A 16,724-nucleotide genomic window follows, 5' to 3' on the forward strand; every position below is an offset into this window, starting at 1 on the left:
TAAAGAGGACTAAAATATCATAGAGCAGCGCCATACTTCCTCTAATAAAGAGGACTAAAATATCATAGAGCAGCGCCATACTTCCTCTAATAAAGAGGACTAAAATATCATAGAGCAGCGCCATACTTCCTCTAATAAAGAGGACTAAAATATCATAGAGCAGCGCCATACTTCCTCTAATAAAGAGGACTAAAATATCATAGAGCAGCGCCATACTTCCTCTAACAAAGAGGACTAAAATATCATAGAGCAGCGCCATACTTCCTTTAATAAAGAGGACTAAAATATTATCATGGAGCAGCGCCATACTTCCTCTAATAAAGAGGACTAAAATATTATCATGGAGCAGCGCCATACTTCCTCTAATAAAGAGGACTAAAATATCATAGAGCAGCGCCATACTTCCTTTAATAAAGAGGACTAAAATATTATCATGGAGCAGCGCCATACTGCCTCTAATAAAGAGGACTCAAATATTATCATGGAGCAGCGCCATACTTCCTCTAATAAAGAGGACTAAAATATTATCATGGAGCAGCGCCATACTTCCTCTAATAAAGAGGACTAAAATATCATGGAGCAGCGCCATACTTCCTCTAATAAAGAGGACTAAAATATCATAGAGCAGCGCCATACTTCCTCTAATAAAGGGATCAACTAGCCACAACCTGGGAGCAACGGATGTAGTGGAGGAACAGAGCAGCGGTGGTTGACTGTGTTTGATACCAGCCGGTCATTAGAGCAGGACGGGGGTGGTAGAACAAAGGGCAGAGAGGATATTCACTGATGCCTGTGTCGCTGGTGCCGTGGTGTCGCCTCAGTTCCTCTGTGGCAGCAGACAGGCAGGCAGAGAGGATATTCACTGATGCCTGTGTCGCTGGTGCCGTGGTGTCGCCTCAATTCCTCTGTGGCAGCAGACAGGCAGGCGGAGAGGCTGGCAGACAGACAGGCAGGCGGAGAGGCTGGCAGACAGACAGGCAGGCAGAGAGGCTGGCAGACAGACAGACAGGCAGATTGGCTGGCTCGGTCCTCACAGACAGCGTGTGATTAAGAGCGGTGCTGGGTAATGGGGAGTTGATTTGACCCAATCTGCAGTGATAAAGGAGACGGCCGTGGAGAAAACTGAGAGCCATGCTCTGCATCCCAAATGGCACCTTATTCCCTATATAGTGTACTACCATAGGGTTCTGGTCAAAATTAGTACACTATATAGAGAATAGGGTGCCAATTGGGACACAAACATGCTCTGCTCCATGGTGATGGCTTAATCCGCTCACCCACCCCAGGGCCCCAGGGCTCAGCCTCAGAGCAGCTGAGACCTTGATCAGTGGCCAAGGCACACAAGCATGAACACACGTGCACACACTACCGTTCAAAAGTTTGGGGTCACTTAGAAATGTCCTTGTTTATGAAAGAAAAGCAAATGTTTTGTCCTTTAAAATAACATAAAGTTTATCAAAAATACAGTGTAGACATTGTTAATGTTGTAAATGACTATTGTTGCTGGAAACGGCTGATTTTTTTTTTTTATGGAATAAAGCTCATCCTGGTCCTGATGATGGCCTCTTCACTGTTAACGTTGAGACTGGTGTTTTGGAACACAGGAGTGACGGTTGCTGATAATGGGCCTCTGTACGCCTATGTAGATATTCCATAAAAAATCTGACGTTTCCAGCTACAATAGTCATTTACAACATTAACAATGTCTGCACTGTATTTCTGATCAACTTTATGTTATTTTAAAGGACAAAACATTAGCTTTTCTTTCATAAACAAGGACATTTCTATGTGACCCCAAACTTTTGAACGGTAGTGTCTTTCCACATGCGCACACACACACCATGCATGTGGACACACACACTAGATGAGACGCATTCACTCTCTCATACACACATACACACAAGCACACATGTGCAACTGCACATTACAGTGGCGGAAGGTGCCATTTAAGATGAGGGAGGACAATTTAATTTTTATGCACATGGCCTTATTTCTATTACAGCATACTGGATGACTGTCATTCATGTTCCATTCACACAGTTCAATGTAACATCGATAGGTTTAGGCAACTACATGATACTCATATTTTCCCTATACCCTATACCTAGCTTCAAATAAAAGTTTATAACTTAGGTGCACAGTTCGGTACCCCCTGTATGTAGCCTCGTTTTTGTTATTTTATTGTTACTTTTTTAGTAACTTTAGTTTATTTGGTAAATATTTCTTAACTCAGCACTTTGCTCGTTGTATAATTCCTTCTCTCATCTACGCGCTCGCCTCTCACCTTTTCCCTTTGCTTATGAACTTTAGTGCACAACGCAACAGCTGTCTGTGACCAGGCGCAAAAACCTATCCAAGCCAAACCCTCACACCATAAACGTTTACCACAGCCTATATCATTGTGAACATATTAACATTGTCAATAAACTAGAATTAATGCGTTAGTAAACCCACAATCCAATCAATATGTAAAGTCCTGTGTACGATGTACAACAAGGAGTTTAGTAGTTACACCAGAGGGCCACGGTGGCAATAAATTAATTCAACCGAAAGCTTACCATGACTTGGAAGAGTTACGTTGTTGGATAGCCTTAGCCAGCTAGTTAACATAAATAGCATTATGTTTGAGTCAGGTTGTTGAGTAGGCTAAATTAGCTGCATTAGCTAAGTAAGTGAAAGATAAACTATAAAGAAGATATAGCTAGCTTTCTCTCTCCTTCTGCTGCTTTGCCTTAACTTTTGTTCAAAATTGTTCAACTATTGTCTTTCTCTCTCTTTGAGTCAGCTACTCACCATATTTTATGCAATGCTGTGCTAGCTAGCTGTAGCTTATGCTTTCAGTACAAGATTCATTCTCTGGTTGGACAACATGTCAATTCACACTGCAAGAGCTCTGATAGGTTGGAGGACGTCCTCTGGAAGTTATCATAATTATTGTGTAAGTTTATTGAAGGGGGTGAGAACCATGAGCCTCCTAGGTTTTGTATTGAAGTCTATGTATCCAGAGGTACACCATGGTGCTACCCTAGAGAGTGCTGTTGAGGCTGTTGTAGACCTGAGGCTGTTGTAGATTATTTGGTGACGTGAATATATGCAGTATAGTTTTATCCTAAAAAAAAAGATAACATTTTTAATGTTTCACTTTTATTTTTATGAAATTCACTTAGAAGGATGGTCCTCCACTTCCTCCTCTGAAGAGCCTCCACTGACACACACACACACACAAGGGACATTGGCCAGTACTAACTAACACAATTTGCCTTTTGCGTTGGAACAGAAACATCCCTCTGTGCCCTGAGAATAACTAAATGTAGTCAATCTCATTAAAAGACCCAGACAGGCTGCACAGCAGGGTTTTTGCCTGTGGTTTATTCCCTATCTAATACCCACTGTTAAACCACCATTGACTTAGCTGGAATGACATTAGGAGTGATCTTTGATACCTGTAGGAACCCGGAGGCCGGTATTTGTTCTCATGGAGACACTGTTCTCACGGTCTCGCTAGACTAGTGTAATTTCACACTAGTTATAGTGCCATATCTAATGCACTCTGTGAACTGTTGATGTAAAAAGGTATTTTTAAGTCGCATTTTATTGATTCATTGATTTAACACACACATTGACTCCCTGTCCTCTGCTTTATACAATGTGATTTTTGATTGATTTACTGATCGATTCATTGATTAATTAACCCTCCGCCCGTCTGTCCTCCCCTCAGCCACCCTGTACACCTCCTGTATCGTATTGGGCATCTTCATCAACAGTAGTGTGCCCATCTTCTTTGAGCTCTTAATCGAGACTGTGTACCCCGTGCCCGAGGGCATCACCTGCGGGGTGGTCACCTTCCTCGGTAACCTGGTCACCGGCTGCCTCCTCTTCTTCCTCACCTTCTACACCACAGGTAAGACCGACAGGCCGATCACAGGTACAACACAAGATAGAGAGAGCGAGAGAATTCAATGAGAGGAGACAGCCCTAGAGCAGCGGGTCAGATTCCAACCCAGATGAAGAGGTCTGATGTGCCATCCATCTCCACTGAGGAGCATTTTAAAGAAATAGATAGATACATTAGCTTTTGCGACCTTTTAAGTTATAACATGTATTTTGATTACAATTAAAAACACTGTTTTATCGCTCCCAGACTGGCATTCATTGTCTGAATCTTGCAGAACTTCATGTGAAATATGTAAGCACAGCATACAACAGAAAGGACAGAATATCTCTTCCTGGTTGGAACAGAAGCAGGTCGGGAGCCTGTAGTGGAGCCAAACCATCATACCTCCTCTTTGTGTGTTCATCCCAAATGGCACCCTATTTCCAATGGACCCTGGTCAAAAGTAGTGCTCTATGGAGGGAATAGGGTGCCATTTGGGAAGAAACCTCTGTTTCCCTCCCCTTTTAGCTGAGCTCCTTTCTGTTTGCAGAGCTCCTCTGCCTGATTAACCTTCACAGTAAGGTCAAACGCATCACAAAGCCAATCAGGTGGAATGATGAATAATGCTTAGAGAAACTTGACAGCATTCCCCTCTCAAACACTCTGGAGTAAATAGATAGAATATACTGTATACATATTTATACATACTGCATTTGTATTCATGAGATTCACACACACACACACACACACACACACACACACACATGCACACAAGCACATACTCACACACACATTCTCACACAAACACACACACTGGCAAGTCCCCCTGGTGGTAAACTGTATGAACTGAAAGATACAGCTGTTGCCTGACAACTACATTCTGTCATGATCTACTAACTGGCTGGTCCCTCACAGTACAGGTGGTGGATAGTCAGTCCTTAATTAGGGTGGCCACCTTGGACCAGAGGCTCTTTCTCCACTAACAAAGCTGACACCCGGACAGTGCATGTTCACCTATTTGACTGTGAGTTTTCCTGTTCCACCCAGCAACAAGCAGAAAGGGATTCAGGAGATTCGACAGGTCAGGCAGCAGAAGCAGAAGCCAGGTGCTGATGAATAAACATCAGTTTAGGGACCTTTACACTGTGATTCTAATCACTAGCGATATGTGTACAGTTTCCTCAGACTGGAGCGAGCTAGTGATTAATCATGAATTACCCATCAGTATAGATACATGCTTTCCAAATTGTACACTATCCTCTTCATAGTGCAATACTTTTGACCAGGGCCCATAGCGCTCTGGTCAAATGTAGTGCACTATATTAGGGAATAGGGTGCTGTTTAGGACACAGAAACCGTGTCATGTGGACAGCCAGGTGGTGTCAGATAGAGATGTCTGTAGTGTAGGATCAGGAAACTGATGCAGGCCTCATAAAGTATACATTTTTCCCCTTCTAGTCGGTGGTGGTGAATGATAGCCTGCTGGATGTGTACAGAGGGGTTTGTTTGTGTACTGGAGACTGAGGACCCATGTGGTCAGAACTGAGAAGGGAACAGTGTTGGCAGCTTCCTCTCTCCCTCTGACACCCAGGAAGATTCAACCGAGATTAGAGCGCTTTGGCACAGCTTTAGCTTTTCAAATCTGACCTTGTTGTGGTCACAGAGAGTAGTGTGGTTTGTTACCCATTGGTCTCACTCGCTCTCTCTCTTCTGTTCTGCTCTGAGTGATGCTCAGAGGCTATACCCAGCTGAGGCTGGTCTGAGATCTGTAATTATGGCCCCAGACATCTTGAGTAGCACACTCTTGTGGTATTCCTGTGTGGACTGCACACTCTTAATGCCTGCCAGCAGCTCAGACCTTTGTAAATAGAGCAGTTGGTGTTCCTCAGGGCTGAGTGTTAGGACCAATTCATATGATATTTGCATGTCTATAGGAATGTAGAGCCCATTGGTTTAGATACTAGTTGAGATACTAATAACTACAGCTAAATCCAACTAGTTCCTGTTGATCAATCATTGGGGATGAACTGAGGAGAATATACACCACTAACACTATGATGAAGCTCCAATATTTTCTCTCCTACCTGTAATTCATCTTTCATTAATTTCAGCTTATAACCGTAATTGATGTGACAGATATGTTGGTGTGGAATTAAAGCTGAACTCCATATAAATCTTAGCCTTTTCAAAATCCTCCCCACTCCCTCCTATATTTAAAATTGGCAACCTCAGCCTCAAGGATGTTCATTAATTTTTTTGGCTACGGTTTTAATACATTTGTAAATGTATTAAATGTCTATTTTAATATCACCTTAGTGGGTCCCAACAGTCTTCTATCCCAGCAGAGTATTTTGTCCAAAATGGCACCCTATTCCTATTATGTAGTGCACTACTTTTGACCAGAGCCACTATATAGGAAATAGGGTACCATTTGGGAAGCAGTCGAGCCTAATCCCCAAGGTCACTTAACCACTGAGTCTGTCTGAAAACATGAATGGAGACAACACTGGCTATATGAATACATACTGCTACAGTTGTTGGTACTTTAGAGTTCATCTGCTAGTTGTTTATGTGATTTAGATATGGAGTGGTGGGTGGAATAGAGAGCAAGGAGCCGTATTGTTGAGCATCAAAGACTCCTCGTCTATGTGGAGGAGTTAGGGCTTGTGTGGGGTTGGCGTCAATATTGGTTGCGTTTGTTGTCAAGACTTCAACACTGGAAACAGAAATAATTCACAGAGCTGAAATAATTGCCACTCTTCTGTTTTCTTCAAACTTTTTTTTGTAAACTTTGCCAAATTTTCCTAAAGTACAAAACTATGAGATTAATAATATGTTCTTTGGTGACATACAAAGTCGGACATTTACATACACCTTAGCCAAATACATTGAAACTCATATGTTTTTTATTTTTTATTTTTGTAAACATTTAATCCTAGTAAAGTTTCCCTGTCCTAGGTCAATTAGGATCACCACTTTATTTTAAGAATGTGAAATGTCAGAATAATAGTATAGAGAATGATTTATTTCAGCTTTTAATTATTTCGTCACATTCCCAGTGGGTCAGAAGTTTACGTACACTCAATTAGTATTTGGTAGCATTGCCTTTAAATTGTTTAACTTGGATCAAATGTTTCGGGTAGCCTTCCACAGGCTTCCCACAATAAGTTGAGTGAATTTTGGCCCACTCCTCCAGGCAGAGTCCGGTTTATAGGCCTCCTTGCTCGCACACGCTTTTTCAGTTCTGCCCACAAATTTTCTATAGGATTGAGGTCAGGGCTTTGTGATGGCCTTAAGCCATTTTGGGACAACGTTGGAAGTGTGCTTGGGGTCATTGTCCACTTGGAAGACCCATTTGCGACCAAGCTTTCTCTTCCTGACTGATGTCCTGAGATGTTGCTTCAATATATCCACATAATTTCCCTCATGATGCCATCTATTTTGTGAAGTGCACCAGTCCCTCCTGCAGCAAAGCACCCCCACAACATGATGCTGCCAACCCCGTGCTTCACGGTTGGCATGGTGTTCTTCGGCTTGCAAGCCTCCCCCTTTTTCCTCCATTATGGCCAAACAGTTTTATTTTTGTTTCATCAGACCAGAGGACATTTCTCCAAAAAAGTACGATTTTTGTCCATGTGTAGTTGCAAACCATAGTCTGTTTTTTTTATTGTGGTTTTGGAGCAGCGGCTTCTTCCTTGCTGAGCGGTCTTTCAGGTTATGTTGATATAGGACTCATTTTACTGTGTATATAGATACTTTGTACATGTTTCCTCCAGCATCTTCACAAGGTCCTTTGCTGTTGTTCTGGGATTGATTTGCACTTTTCGCACCAAAGTACGTTCATCTCTAGGAGACAGAACGCGTCTCCTTCCTGAGCGGTATGACGGCTGCGTCATCCCATGGTGTTTATACCTGCGTACTATTGTTTGTACAGATGAACCTGGTACCTTCAGGTGTTTGGAAATTGCTCCCAAGGATGGACCAGACTTGTGGAGGTCTACCATTTTTTTCCCGAGGTCTTGGCTTATTTCTTTTGATTTTCCCATGATGTCAAGCAAAGAGGCACTGAGTTCAAAATCAAATCAAAATCAAATTTTATTTGTCACATACACATGGTTAGCAGATGTTAATGCGAGTGTAGCGAAATGCTTGTGGAAATAACACGTAAAAAAACAAAAAACTGCATAGTTTCCTAGGAACGCGAAGCGAGGCGGCCATCTCTGTCGGCGCCGGATGTACTGATGTATGAGTTTGAAGGAAGGCCTTGAAAAACATCCACAGGTACACCTCCAATTGACTCAAATTATGTCAATTAGCTGATCAGAAGCTTCTAAAGCCATGACATAATTTTCTGGAATTTTCCAAGCTGTTTGAAGGCACAGTCAACTTAGTGTATGTAAACTTCTGACCTACTGGAATTGTGGTACAGTGAATTATAAGTGAAATAATCTGTCTGTAAACAATTGTTGGAAAAATTACTTGCGCAAAGTAGATGTCTGACTTGCCAAAACTATAGTTTGTTAACAAGAAATGTGTGGAGTGGTTGAAAAACAAGTTTTAATGACTCCCACCTAAGTGTCTGTAAAGTTCCGACGTCAACTGTGTCTGGAATCTGTAACCTTTGGTGAATGTTATGGAGGCAGCGGAGACCGTAGCTCCGTGTAGAGACATGTTGATCCAGAACAATGATTTTGTTTTGCAGCTGCTCTTTCATTTCTGGGATGTTTTTGAATGATTGTGGTGGGAACAGTTGATACTATAATCACACCTCCTATTTGAAATACACACAGTCATATTAAATGACACAACAGTCTCAATGTCTTCCCACCTAGTCTGAATATTCTGACAGTAATAGAAAGTAATTATTCTCATTTTGTTTCATTGAACGTTTAATGATTTCATTTCGGTTAGTTAAGTCATATTTATATCAGACAAATGTCAGCCAGCTTCATTCCCTTTTTCCCCTAAAAAAATATAAATAAAACTGAGGAAAGTGAGAATGGGAGGAATAAATCAGTCTGAAACGTGACATCCATTTTAAACGCACCAGCATCATTGGCCACAATTAGGAATAATTGCGGCAGCAATAAGTGACTTCTGCTCGCGACTCAGCCTCTGTGCGTGTGTGAGTTTGCGTGTGTGTGCTCGCGACTCAGCCTCTGTGCGTGTGTGAGTTTGCGTGTGTGTGCGTGTGCGTAAGTCTGTGGCGGCCATGAAATTGTGTCAGCTATTGTCATCCAAATACATGCTTGTCTCACGATAATTGACTGTTAATTAACATTAACACATTTAGCATCTCCAGGCCTCCACACATACAAGCTGCATACAGGTTGCTGATGCGTGCCTTTGGAACATATACATTTCAAAAAGTTAAATCCATTTAATATACACCGTCACAATACATCCATTTAATATACACCGTCACAATAAATCCATTTAATGTACATCGTCACAATACATCCATTTAATATACACCGTCACAATACATCCATTTAATATACACCGTCACAATACATCCATTTAATATACACCGTCACAATACATCCATTTCATGTACACCGTCACAATACATCCATTTCATGTACACCGTCACAATACATCCATTTAATATACACCGTCACAATACATCCATTTAATATACACCGTCACAATACATCCATTTCATGTACACCGTCACAATACATCCATTTCATGTACACCATCACAATACATCCATTTCATGTACACCGTCACAATACATCCATTTCATGTACACCGTCACAATACATCCATTTAATGTACATCGTCACAATACATCCATTTAATGTACACCATCACAATAAATCAATTTCATGTACACCGTCACAATACATCCATTAAATATACACCATCACAATACATCCATTAAATATACACCATCACAATACATCCATTTCATGTACACCGTCACAATACATCCATTTCATGTACACCGTCACAATACATCCATTTAATTTACACCATCACAATACATCCATCTAATATACACCATCACAATACATCCATTTCATGTACACCGTCACAATACATCCATTTAATGTACATCGTCGCAATACATCCATTTAATGTACATCATCACAATACATCCATTTCATGTACACCGTCACAATACATCCATTTAATGTACACCGTCACAATACATCCATTTAATGTACATCGTCACAATACATCCATTTAATGTACATCGTCACAATACATCCATTTCATGTACACCGTCACAATACATCCATTTAATGTACACCGTCACAATACATCCATTTCATGTACACCGTCACAATACATCCATTTCATGTACACCGTCACAATACATCCATTTCATGTACACCGTCACAATACATCCATTTCATGTACACCGTCACAATACATCCATTTCATGTACACCGTCACAATACATCCATTTCATGTACACCGTCACAATAAATGCATTTAATGTACACCGTCACAATACATCCATTAAATATACACCATCACAATACATCCATTTCATGTACACCGTCACAATACATCCATTTAATATACACCGTCACAATACATCCATTTCATGTACACCGTCACAATACATCCATTTCATGTACACCGTCACAATACATTCATTTCATGTACACCGTCACAATACATCCATTTCATGTACACCGTCACAATACATCCATTTCATGTACACCATCACAATAAATGCATTTAATGTACACCGTCACAATACATCCATTTAATGTACACCATCACAATACATCCATTTCATGTACACCGTCACAATACATCCATTTCATGTACACCGTCACAATACATCCATTTAATGTACACCGTCACAATACATCCATTTAATGTACACCATCACAATAAATGCATTTAATGTACACCGTCACAATACATCCATTAAATGTACACCGTCACAATACATCCATTTCATATACACCATCACAATAAATCCATTTAATGTACACCGTCACAATACATCCATTTCATATACACCATCACAATAAATCCATTTAATGTACACCGTCACAATAAATCCATTTAATATACACCGTCACAATAAATCCATTTAATGTACACCATCACAATACATCCATTTAATGTACACCGTCACAATACATCCATTTAATGTACACCATCACAATACATCCATTTAATATACACCGTCACAATACATCCATTTCATGTACACCATCACAATACATCCATTTAATATACACCGTCACAATACATCCATTTCATGTACACCGTCACAATACATCCATTTCATGTACACCGTCACAATACATCCATTTCATGTACACCGCCACAATACATCCATTTCATGTACACCGTCACAATAAATCCATTTAATGTACACCGTCACAATACATCCATGATTTATTTTAGGCAGTTTCTAAAGAAACATTATGATATAAAGAAAAATGTATTTCAGAAGAACAGAATATGAGTTGGCCTACTTTATGTTATCTGGCTAAGTGCCATTCCATAGGCTGTAGGCTTGTTCATTTAGCAGACAAGATAAGCTTATAAGTACCAAACCATTATTTTATATTCTATGATTTTATAGTAAGAACAATATAATTGAACTTAGCTGAATAAAATAGAAAGGATATTTTTCCCATTCCGGAGCGAGTGTGCATATGAAGTGGCTATGTTGAGGGTAAAAGTGATCATTTGAAACAGATCCTATACGCTAGATTTAGAGTTATTTGGAGACTTTATGATACAAACCTTAGAATGTCTTAGAAATCAAAACATACAGTAAGTTTGGACACAACTACTCATTCAAGGGTTTTTCTTGTTTTTTAAAACTATTTTCTACATTGTAGAATAATAGGGAAGACATCAAAACGATGAAATAACACATATGGAATCATGTAGTAACCAAAAAAGTGTAACACAAATATTTATTATATGTGAGATTCTTCAAAGTAGCCGCCCTTTGCCTTGATGACAGCTTTGCACACTCCTGGCTTCTCTAAATACATACATCAATAAAACCCAGGAATGAGTAGGTGTGTCCAAACTTTTGACTGGTGTTGTAAATGGGCTGCACTAGGGGCTATTGATTTGAGAAAGTCACACAAAAAACTTGCACTCCTTTCCTCAGACTACACACACTGTTTTCCATCAAGCCATAATATTTTCACCCATCAGACTATTCTCAATTTAATTTGTCATTACTAATAATTATCGAATGAGCAGAAATAGGGGCAGGAACAAGTAATCTGTATGCACTGGAATAGAGGCCATTTCCACACAGTTTGTTTTTCAATCATACCGGGTAGGATACTTATGTTTTATAGCGGAGCTTGTGCTTAATATGAGCAGCTGAGAAATAAATATAGTAGCAGCTGGGATCCTCTTTTTAGTGACAACCATCAAAACTCTGCTTTCACACAGGATTGCATTAAGAAATGTCTGGGCTTATAAGGATACATATTTCACTCCATGCATCAACACTGTCTTAGGAGCACGCAGCCTCTCGCTGCGCGACAGGTGATATTCTGCCCACCCAACCTCTGTATGCCATGGGCTCTCCAACCTTGTTCCTGTAGCTACCCAGTGCTTCATTTGGGAAACCAAGTGAAATCTGTTCTGGAATGTCAGTCTTAACATGTTTTCACAACCAAACATATTTAATTAAACTGTTGACAGCCCCTCTCTCTGCGCGCTCAAGAAAGGAATGAAGGAGGGAGAGGAGGAGCTGGCAATGCATTGTGGTGAGATATTCTGAAGCTAAAGGTAATGTCAGCCTATTCATTAAATATATCAAAATCCCTGTTACTAGGCTATTCAAAATCAAATACAGTGGGCCTCCCTGTTACTAGGCACTGCATCACAGTGCTAGAGGTGTTACTAAAGACCCGGGTTCGATCTCAGGCTGTGTCGCAGCCGACCGCGACCGGGAGACCCATGAGGCATTGCACAATTGGCCCTGCGTCGTCCAGGTTAGGGGAGGGTTTGGCCGGCCAGGATGTCCTTGTCCCATTGCACTCTAGCAACTCCTTGTGGCGGACTGGACGCATGCACGCTGACTTCGGTTGGCAGCTGTACGAGGTTTCCTCTGACACATTGGTGCGGCTGGTTCCGGTTTAATTTGGAGACAATTAAACCGGACATTTTGAATCAGTTATATCATATTTATTTTTCCATGCGTAATATGCTATGTATTGTATAACAGCACAATCATTATTTTCATTCCAATATTGTTTTGGGGCTTGGGCTCATAAATATGCCTATGTGCCTTTTTCCACTCAATTGGTCAGGAGCTGGGACTCTACAAGGTGTGGAAAGAGTTCCACGGGGATGCTGGCCCAAGTTGACTCCAATGCTTCCCACAGTTGTGTCAATAAACTCTAATATGCATTTGTGGTTTTGAAAGAATCATCACCTTAGAAAGCACTGTCCATTTTAGTGTAATGTTTGAAACAACACCCAAATGACCATGTTTTCCACTCAGTTTCAACCTGTTTTCTTTCTTCAAATTGATAGATGACAGTGAGGTGAGTTTTAAAAGCATGATACTGTTTTGATGATAAGTGTTTGATGTGATTTTCGATTGCATTTGCATTGATGTCAGAGTGGTTAGAGGGACAATGGAGCCCTGGCTACGAGGCCATTAGAACCTGATGGAGGGACAATAGAGCCCTGAGTACCAGGCCATTAGGACCTGATGGAGGGACAATAGAGCCCTGAGTACCAGGCCATTAGCGACCAGACTGTCATTAGCGAGTTGGGTTCTACCAACACATATCCAGAATGCATAAAAGGAGATTACCTCAACAGTCATGGAATTTTACTGTGGTCGTGACTCATGACAGCCAGTGTGGCAGTAATACGTTCACCACAACGTGCATAGGGTGAGGTGTCAGAGCTAAATAGCCGTCTGTGTCTGGCCTTGACGCGCTCCCCCCAGTCCCCCTTGTCCCTGCTTTGTGTGCCAGCCTGTGCGTGTCTGCAGCTGTTTATGTTATTCCACTCCCTCCCGCTGGTGAGGGCTATTTATCAGCCTTTAGACCCTTACTTCTGAAATCGACAGAGACACAGACAGAAGGAGAAGAGAACACCTGCCTAATATTGAGTTGCAACCCCTCACCCCTTTTGCCCTCAGAACGACCTCAATTGGTCAGGAGCTGAGACTCTACAAGAGGTTGAGAGAGTTCCACAGGGATGCTGGCCCATGTTGACTCCAATGCTTCCCACAGTTGTGTCAAGTTGGCTGGATGCCCTTTGGGTGGTGGACCAATCTTGATACACACAGGAAACTGTTGAGCGTGAAAAACCCAGCAGTTCTTGACACAAACTGGTGCGCCTGGCACCTACCACCATACCTGTTCAAAATCTTTTGTCTTGCCCATTCACCCTCTGGCACACATACACAATCCATGTCTCAAGGCTTAAGCATCCTTCTTTATCCTGTCTCCTCCCCTTCATCTACACTGATTTGAAGTAGATTTAACAAGTGACATCAATAAGGGATCATAGACTGACCAAGTAAATTCAGGTGAAAGCTATGTCATGGAAAGAGCAGGTGTTCCTAATGTTTTGAAGAAGTGAAAACATCGTTTAAATGGTCCTTTTTAACTGAGCACTGAGGTACTGGAGCTATGATAGCTTGTGAGGAATTGCATCGTCGTCTCTCTCCCCAGAGGCTCTTTCATTATTACTGTTCAGAAAGGGAAATTATGTCCACTCCTATTCCCCTTTGATTTGCTGTTCAAGCAACTCCAAATAGTTTTGCTTTCTCGCTTACTTTCCACACACTGCAGCCCTGCTACTCCTCACTGATTATGTCACTGGGACCATTGGCTGCTCTTGAGCCGGTTAGCCACTTCTTTACCACCAAATACCTGACTGGATTACCTGAGAGATTTGGTTGGTTGGTGGGCATACATAGACACATTAGCATTCATTCAGACTCCACACCAATTCACACATCTCTCCTCCCAACATCTCTCCTCCCTCTCTGTTCTCTCTGTCTTCATCTAAATGGATGAGTCTGGGTCAGGCAGGCTGTGGAGACAGAGCTGTCAGATAAACAGAACTCCCTTAACTTCCCACACAACCAGACAACAGGTTACTGATCTAACCTGATTAATGATTGTGCTACTTCAGGATGAAACATCTTCCACCTCATCACTTCTCTTAACTCTCTCTCTGTCCACTGAGCTCTGGAATCACATATGTTCTCTCTCTCTGTCCACTGAGCTCTGGACTCACAGATGTTCTCTCTCTCTCTCTGTACACTGAGCTCTGGACTCACATGTTCTCTCTCTCTGTCCACTGAGCTCTGGACTCGCATGTTCTCTCTCTCTCTGTCCACTGAGCTCTGGACCCACAGATGTTCTCTCTCTTTCTGTCCACTGAGCTCTGGACCCACAGATGTTCTCTCTTTCTCTGTCCACTGAGCTCTGGACTCACAGATGTTCTCTCTCTCTCTCTGTCCACTGAGCTCTGGACTCACAGATGTTCTCTCTCTCTCTGTCCACTGAGCTCTGGACTCACAGATGTTCTCTCTCTCTCTCTGTCCACTGAGCTCTGGACTCACAGGTGTTCTCTCTCTCTGTCCACTGAGCTCTAAACTCACATGTTCTCTCTGTCCACTGAGCTCTGGGCCCACAGATGTTCTCTCTCTCTCTCTGTTCACTGAGCTCTGGGCCCACAGATGTTCTCTCTGTCCACTGAGCTCTGGGCCCACAGATGTTCTCTCTCTCTCTCTCTCTGTCCACTGAGCTCTGGACTCACAGATGTTCTCTCTCTCTCTGTCCACTGAGCTCTGGACTCACAGATGTTCTCTCTCTCTCTGTCCACTGAGCTCTGGACTCACAGATGTTATCTCTCTCTCTGTTCACTGAGCTCTGGGACCACATATGTTCACTCTCTCTCTGTTCACTGAGCTCTGGCCTCACAGATGTTCTCTCTGTCCACTGAGCTCTGGACTCACAGATGTTCTCTCTCTCTCTCTGTCCACTGAGCTCTGGGCCCACAGATGTTCTCTCTCTCTGTCCACTGAGCTCTGGACTCACAGATGTTCTCTCTCTCTCTCTCGGTCCACTGAGCTCTGGACTCACAGATGTTCTCTCTCTCTCTCTGTCCACTGAGCTCTGGGCCCACAGATGTTCTCTCTCTCTCTCTGTCCACTGAGCTCTGGGCCCACAGATGTTCTCTCTCTCTCTCTCACCACTGAGCTCTGGACCCACAGATGTTCTCTCTCTCTGTCCACTGAGCTCTGGACCCACAGATGTTCTCTCTCTCTCTGCTTTAGGAAGAGGCTCCAATGTTATTTTTCCCCGTAGTGGAGACACAATAAATGAAAGAATAAGCAAGAAAAAGTGTTCTTCCGCTTATCCCAAGGAGGAGCCTCCTCCTCTCTAACTCAGCCCTATGTCCCCTCCCCCTCTGGTGCTCTGAATGTTCTCTGGGTACCCCTGTAGGTGTAGGCAGCCACCATATGTGAAAGAATAAGCCAGAAAATGACAGCTTTGTTTATCCTGTGTGTGATGCACCCATGTCTCCTTCACTTTATCCTGGTGGCATGCTGAATCCTTCCTGGCTGACTCACTCAGAGATTTGGTGGTGGGCCAAATCATAGAATTGACCCAAACAGGCCAAACAGCTGACCTAGCCTGATTCTCACTTTTTACCCATTGATTGCGCCGCTCACTTCAGGGGCAATTGATCAACTGTATTATTGGACCGGCCTTCTGAAATTAATGCTCTGCAGAGGGGTTTTAAGATGTATGCTCTGCTTAGTCGCGGTGGCAGGTAACCTAGTGGTTAGAGCGTTGGGCCAGTAACCGAAAGGTTGCTGGATCGAATCCCCGAGCTGACAAGGTAAAAACCTGTCATTTTG

General features: G+C 42.3%; 1 protein-coding gene across 3 annotated transcripts in view; it reads left to right on the top strand.

The window, feature by feature from the left end:
* The window catches only part of LOC110501805 (solute carrier family 49 member 4), an 81,952-nt gene that overhangs the window by 62,105 nt on the left and 3,123 nt on the right, over positions 1–16,724 (top strand). For all 3 annotated transcript variants that reach the window (XM_021579640.3, XM_090216087.1, XM_090216086.1), the window contains one exon: positions 3,719–3,901. In XM_021579640.3, the coding sequence (XP_021435315.1) occupies positions 3,719–3,901 (183 nt within the window). The remainder of the gene's footprint in view (positions 1–3,718; positions 3,902–16,724) is intronic.

Source organism: Oncorhynchus mykiss, chromosome 22, assembly GCF_057628025.1.
Source record: "Oncorhynchus mykiss isolate SJ-2025 chromosome 22, ASM5762802v1, whole genome shotgun sequence".
NCBI lineage: Eukaryota > Metazoa > Chordata > Actinopteri > Salmoniformes > Salmonidae > Oncorhynchus > Oncorhynchus mykiss.